A 7500-nucleotide genomic window follows, 5' to 3' on the forward strand; every position below is an offset into this window, starting at 1 on the left:
CTAAACCATAGAAAATGATAAAAATAGAACAAAAATTCCTCATCGAAAAACGTGTTTATTGACAATAATATAAACGTTTGCAATCTCTGATCATAAAAAATCCATGACCACAAAAAACAATACCGAAAAATTTATTCGACATACATACCTAAAAGTGGCTCTGATTTTTTTTTTTTTTTTAGATTATGAAACCTTAGAAGCTGCAATTTGAGACATAGCCGTTAATTTTTCCTTTTCTCATGATTTGCATGCACTTTATACAATCATTATATTCATGGTACACATACCTACAAACAACAAGGAGAAGCAAACTATATCCTTTTCCCCTGGCAGATGCACGCACGAAACCTCCCTTTGGCCTTCCTGCTGGTCTCGTGGGCCGTTGCGTCCTGCGAAGCCTCTGGGGTCTTCGGCGGCCTAGTGGGCGGCCTGGCGGTTCTGAAGGGCGCGGCGCTGGTCGGCTACGCAGTAGGGCGTCACAGTCGCTACAACAGGCGTCACTATCACGCCCGTCCTCGCTATCACGGAGGCCACAGCGGAGGAAGGCTGTACCGCTACGGACGCTCCGTCGATCCCGACACCGACGACGACGCTGAGGAAGGCACCAACCTCCTCCTGTCCACCGTCGGCCAGCTGGACCCCGACGGCTGCATCCTCAAGTTGCTGTGCCTCCTCCAGACGAGGAGCGAGTCCAGCCTCACGCCGGAGGAGGAGGGTCTGGTGCAAATGTTCTCCAACAACAGCGAGACCATGTCCTCGTACAACGCCGCCTTCGTCTACGCCACGGACGTGGGCACGAGGACCCGCGACCCGGCCGTGTGCGAGAGGCTCTTCCCCAAGTGTAGCCTGAGGGAGGATCAGCTGAGCAGGCTCCTCCAGTCAGTGTGGGGTTGCGCCTCCGACTTCCTCCGAGACGATGCCAATGGCGAGGACGAGAAACGCTCTTTCGAAGAGGAACAGCCCAGCGATGAAGAACGACCCCTTGTTGAAAATGTCGATGATGAAGATTTGCCCACAAATGAGGAAAAATCTATGGATGAACTTCTGGCCATAATGACAGAATAAACAATGTATTCTAAATATAGATATCAGAAATCATTTATTACCTTAGTATCATTTCATTAACAAAAGTTTTCGTCTACTAAAATACTTATCATGACGCACAAAAGCGTGTGTGTATTTGCGTGTGTGACAGATTACGAGAGATGTTTCATGCATGTTTCTTTGAGTGTGTGTTGTTATGGGCGTGAGTGGATCTAGTGGTTCACTGCTAATTCAAGCAGTATTATGCAGAGAGACAAAGAGAGGTGGACAGAATGTATATATATATGTATATATATACATATACAGATATATATATATATATATATATATATATATATATATATATATATATATATATGTGTGTGTGTGTGTGTGTGTGTGTGTGTGTGTGTATACAGAGATAGATAGATAGATATAGATGCATATATACATATATGTATAAATAAATATTGTGTGTGTATATATACATATATACACATAAACAAAAATGTATATATACACAGTATGTGCATGTGTGTGATGCCAACACTATCTGTGAAATATGAGATCAAAATATATCAGCAAACAATAAATGATACAGCAAAAATGCACAATAGCTTTATAAAATTCCTGACATTCAATTGATAGTCCAGGCCTTTGGTAATGAAATACAGTAAATGAAAATCAATATTACTATAAATTTTATTCAGCAAATAGGGATAATACAATAACAATAATAAAGTAAAAAGCAGTTAAACAATAAATGCACGGATAATAGAACAAAATTATAATAAACAGAACGAGAAAGTTCCTGATATTCAGTTGATAGAAGTGGCTTTTGGTTTTGGTGTAACGCCTCAAGTTTTCCAATGATCCGTCTGTGGGCAATTTATCTAGGAACCTCTGATATGTGAAATATACATACATACATACATATATATATATATATATATATATATATATATATATATATATATATATATATATATACATATACACACACACACACACATATATATATATATATGGTAAATTCACCGAATAAAGGCGCGTTAGAAAATATCACAAAAGTGGTATCGATGGATTCCTCTCACCCTCTACTACTCATATATGGTGGATGAAATCCGCGATTCCACCCCTGTACTCGACGAACTGGGTCCCGATGATAAGGAAGGGTATGAAGTATATCAGGGGAATTGTGGGGTAATATATGAATGAATTGCATTGATATATAACACAAATATATCTTATTTTCTTCTAATATCTGTCTTCCCTTAAGATTTTCTCACTCACATAGCGTATCGCACGAAGCAATTTTGGCAGAAGGTTTGAATGCGCTGTTTTCGGGGTATTTTGTCTACAAAATTCTAACCTATTGACCAACCTAACTTTTTTTATTCTGAAGTTTGCCCTTGCTAAGCGGGGCTTCGATTCCCCCTGTACCCCCCCACCTATTTTTTTTTTTTATATATATATATATATATATATATATATATATATATATATATATATATATATATATATATATATCACTTCGTGCTACTTTGTTTAATTGACATGACACTTGGGCTGGTTCCTTATGCAGCGATGACACCTTTTGAATACATCGTCCATATGTATTCCTTGTCGCTAATGACTATCCCGCACCGGAATCAAAGATATTTGTAAAAGCTCAACTTGCGGCCACTGGAGAATTAATCGGGGTTTCTTTTAGTAGGCTTCAGTGATGAGAAATGTTTTATGATAATTGTCTTTGAAAGTTTCAAACTTAATTTACATTTCTTGACATAATTTTTCTGAAGCTAATACTATGAATTCCCACTTCTTATCATACTTTATCAAAAAATAAAAAAAAATCATAAAAGAAACACAAACACACAAAAACACGCACGCACACAGAGAAACACACAGAAACACTCATACATGAAAGAAGGCGCATACTCAAAAAGTGACACACACATAAACAAATGAAACTGACTATGATTTTTTTATATGACGTATCATTAAAATCATTTTACTCAAAACACATGAATAACTGGATCTCCCTCCCCCTCCCTCTTGCATTCCTTGCTGTGAACTCACTGCAATTATGCAAGGAAGCGGGGGAGGAGGAAGAGGGGAGGGATGGGAGAGGGAGGGGAGGGGAAGAGGAAGCAGAGGGGGGATGATGAAAGAAGGATATAGAAGAATTTCCTGAGAACCCCCCCCCCTCTCTCCTAATATCGAGCACATAGTATATAATGGGAGATGACGGTGCAACTCTAATCAGTTCATGCAGTGTAGTTCCGAAGCCAAGGTAGGGCTGATCACCGCCGTCCTTTGCTATCTAGTGCAAGCCTGCTTAGCCTCAAGAATATATATATATATATATATATATATATATATATATATATATATATATATATATATATATATATATATATATATATTATATATGTATGTATGTATGTATGTATCGCGAGTGTGGCTGTATCCGTCGGTCTTCCGCTAAGACATAGAAAACGGAAAAAATAGAACAAAAATTCTCCATCGAAAAATGTGTTTATTGACTGAGATGTAAACATTTACCATTTCTGATCATAAATAATTCATGGCCACAAAAATAATGCTGGAAGATTAATTCGACATACACGACTAAAAGTGGCTCTGATTTGTGATGAAGAAACCTTAGAAGCAGTAACTTGAGACCTCAGTGTTAATTTTTCTATTTTTCATGATTTGCATGTACTTTTATAGTTATCATATTCATGGTACACATACACACAAACAACAATGAAAAGCAAACTATATCCTTCTCCCTCGGCAGATGCACGCACGAAACCTCCCTTTGGCTTTCCTGCTGGTCTCGTGGGCCGTTGCGTCCTGCGAAGCCTCTGGGGTCTTCGGCGGCCTAGTGGGCGGCCTGGCGGTTCTGAAGGGCGCGGCGCTGGTCGGCTACGCAGTAGGGCGTCACAGTCGCTACAACAGGCGTCACTATCATGCCCGTCATGGAGGCTATAGCGGAAGAAGGCACTACCGCTACGGACGCTCCGTCGATCCCGACACCGACGACGACGCTGAGGAAGGCACCAACCTCCTCCTGTCCACCGTCGGCCAGCTGGACCCCGACGGCTGCATCCTCAAGTTGCTGTGCCTCCTCCAGACGAGGAGCGAGTCCAGCCTCACGCCGGAGGAGGAGGGTCTGGTGCAAATGTTCTCCAACAACAGCGAGACCATGTCCTCGTACAACGCCGCCTTCGTCTACGCCACGGACGTGGGCACGAGGACCCGCGACCCGGCCGTGTGCGAGAGGCTCTTCCCCAAGTGTAGCCTGAGGGAGGATCAGCTGAGCAGGCTCCTCCAGTCAGTGTGGGGTTGCGCCTCCGACTTCCTCCGAGACGATGCCCAGAGCGAGGACGAGAAACGCTCTTTCGAAGAGGAACAGCCCAGCGATGAAGAACGACCCCTTGTTGAAAATGTCGATGATGAAGACTTGCCCACGAAGGATGAAAAATCTATGGATGAACTTCTAGCCATAATGACAGAATAAACAATATGATCACCGAAAATCGGTAGCTTTATATTAGGACAATGTATTGTAAATATAGATATCAAAAATCATTTATCACCTTAGTATCATTTTATTAACAAAAGTTTTCGTCTACTAAAATACTTATCACGATGCACAAAAGCGTGTGTGTGTTTGCGTGTGTGACAGATTAAGAGAGATGTTTCATGCATGTTTTTTTGAGTGTGTGTTGTTATGGGCGTGAGTGGATCTAGTGGTTCACTGCTAATTCAAGCAGTATTATGCAGAGAGACAAAGAGAGATGGACAGAATATATATATATATATATATATATATATATATATATATATGTATGTATGTATATATATACAGATATAGATAGATAGATATAGATGCATATATAGATATATGAATAAATAAATACTATGTGTGTATATATACATATATAAACATAAACAAAAATGTATATATACACAGTATGTGCATGTGTGTGATGCCAACACTATCTGTGAAATATGATATCAAAATATATCAGCAAACAATAAATGATACAGCAAAAATGCACAATAGCTTTATAAAATTCCTGACATTCAATTGATAGTCCAGGCCTTTGGTAATGAAATACAGTAAATGAAAATCAATATTACTATTAATTTTATTCAACAAATAGGGATAATACAATAACAATAATAAAGTAAAAAGCTGGTAAACAATAAAGGCACGGATAATAGAACAAAATTATAATAAACAGAACGAGAAAGTTTCTGATATTCAGTTGATAGGAGTGGCTTTTGGTTTTGGTGTAATGCCTCAAGATTTCCAATGATCCGTCTGTGGAAATTTTTTCTAGGAACCACTGATCAGGGGGCTGGCAAGCCCCCCGTGGCAGTATGCGAGCCCGAGGACCCGAAGGGTCCGAGGGTGAGCTCGTAGACGAGCCTCCGGTGCGACGGCCGAAGGCCCGAGCACCGGAGGTGAGTTTGGTACAGTCCGAGAGTCGTAGGACAAGTTCCGGTAACTCCGCTTGCCAGCCCCCTACTATATGTTTCTGTGGATTCGCCGAATTCCAGGTAAAAATTTACCCAACTTCCCGACGTCCGAATTACTTAAAACTTATATTCCGTGCATTTAGTACACAAAGACGCGACTGTCAAAATTTCAGATCGATTGGATTAAAAACGGCCGAGTTATTACAACCTGAAATCGCCGAAAATGAGGGTGTTCTTGTTAAAAATTGGTACGATTATATACATACAGGTAGAGGATATTTTTAGGCAAAAAGTGGGTCCTCTTTGTGATGATATATCTCGAGAAGTATAAAAGATACGCGATTTAGCAACACAGCATTGGAAAGAAGAAAGTTCAAACTTTCAAAAACTGTCCTGAAAAAACATCTGATGACGCAGTGATGACGTCATAATGACGTCACAAAATCACGAATTTCAAAATCAAACTATCCAAAAATAGACGTTTTTCAACTCAATTTTTTTATATAAAACTTTCGAGATAGGAAAAAATGATCATGCTAGCGTAGAAAGGAAATTTAATGTACTTTCTGAAAATGCCGTCAAAACGTTCCGGGCTTCCATGCATTGTTGAGATATTCGCGACTTTTTAAACCATTTTGACGCGAAAAAGTTGCGAAAAAACATTAAAACGATAAACCTTAATGTGAGAGAACGGGGATGTCCCAGGCCTTCATCTTTCGATATGATGTCGGTTGTAGTCTCGAATTTGCTAATAACTGGTTTTGAGGTAGTATCCTTATTTTGATGACGTATTTGTGACGTCATTAGTAACACGCGGTAAGCCGATTTTTGCACACACAACACCACTTGTATTTGACGTTTAATGTCTGAAAAAAAAACAGTTTCAACTCAAAATTAATTCTTATTGCTTTTCATATCGCTGCGTTGGCTATTGAATGAAACATTTCATCAATTTCATTAATTGAATAATTGGCCAATTAAACCAATTAATGCTCGTATCTCGGCTCACACATAAGATAGCGTCGTAAATCCAACGATATCTGTCTTGTTGACATTGATTGAGTGTAGTAGGTGCCACATGAGACCATTCATTATTATTCCCTCAATTAGATAATTGGTCAATTAAACCTATTAGATCTCTGAACACTGAAAAAGACTGATATTTTTCCCAAACCCACTACATGCACTGACAGTGACACTGACTGTTCAGTACAGTGAAAAATTATGCTCATGTGGCCTAAATTGATTTTAGAAGAATTATTACTGTGACTACTACTACTAGCTATATTATTAATGATTCACACGACCTTAGTCTTGAAGTTTGACTATAAAGCATCGACACCTCTTTAGAGCTCAATAACAGGAAGGAAAAACTAATGGGATGAGTACTTAAATTGAATAATTTACGTTATTTATAGTTCTATTGGGCGAAGCATCCACATTAAAAGTATAACTAATTAGACAATGCAAATGAGTTTGTTGCAGAGTTCAAAACTTTGAAATCTTTCGAATTCGTTCAACTACATAATGTTTTCGTAAATCTAAATCATTGCAATCAAGTGTACCTCAAATTTGATCAAGTATAATAATTGTTGTAAGTTTAACATAATGTTAAATTTACAACAGTTATTATATTTGATCAAATTTGAGGTACACTTGCAAATTATACATAAAGTATAATTTAGATTCGGGGACAAATGATCCGTGCATGTAGTGGGGTGGCGGCAGTATGCGGACTGCCGCGTTCCTTCCATATCATAGGTTTTAGGGTAAAGAAAGGGACGCTCAACTGCCACGGACTAACACAACCAAATCCTTTTTGGTTTTGGGAAAAATATGTGATATATATATATATATATATATATATATATATATATATATATATACATATACACACACACACATATATATATATATATATATACATATGGTAAATTTCCCGAATAAAGGCGCGTTAGGAAATATCACAAAAGTGGTATC

At 38.8% G+C, this 7500-nt stretch overlaps 2 protein-coding genes across 2 annotated transcripts in view; both read left to right on the forward strand.

Moving 5' to 3' along the window:
- LOC147472337 (uncharacterized) overlaps positions 1 to 1065 on the forward strand; it is a 1291-nt gene extending 226 nt beyond the window's left edge. The window contains exon 2 of the mRNA XM_086550820.1: positions 334 to 1065. Coding sequence (XP_086406946.1) covers positions 334 to 1065 — 732 coding nt within the window. The remainder of the gene's footprint in view (positions 1 to 333) is intronic.
- A 2174-nt stretch (positions 1066 to 3239) lies between these two features.
- Positions 3240 to 4628, forward strand: LOC147472338 (uncharacterized). Its single transcript, XM_086550831.1, has 2 exons — positions 3240 to 3319; positions 3830 to 4628. The coding sequence occupies exons 1-2, from the start codon at positions 3296 to 3298 to the stop codon at positions 4550 to 4552; spliced, it is 747 nt and encodes a 248-aa protein (XP_086406957.1). The 5' UTR covers positions 3240 to 3295; the 3' UTR covers positions 4553 to 4628.
- The last annotated feature ends 2872 nt before the right edge of the window (positions 4629 to 7500 follow it).

This window comes from Penaeus japonicus, unplaced genomic scaffold (assembly GCF_977035675.1).
Source record: "Penaeus japonicus unplaced genomic scaffold, GWHDUDI00000001_assembly GWHDUDI00000002, whole genome shotgun sequence".
NCBI classification, from domain to species: Eukaryota; Metazoa; Arthropoda; class Malacostraca; order Decapoda; family Penaeidae; genus Penaeus; species Penaeus japonicus.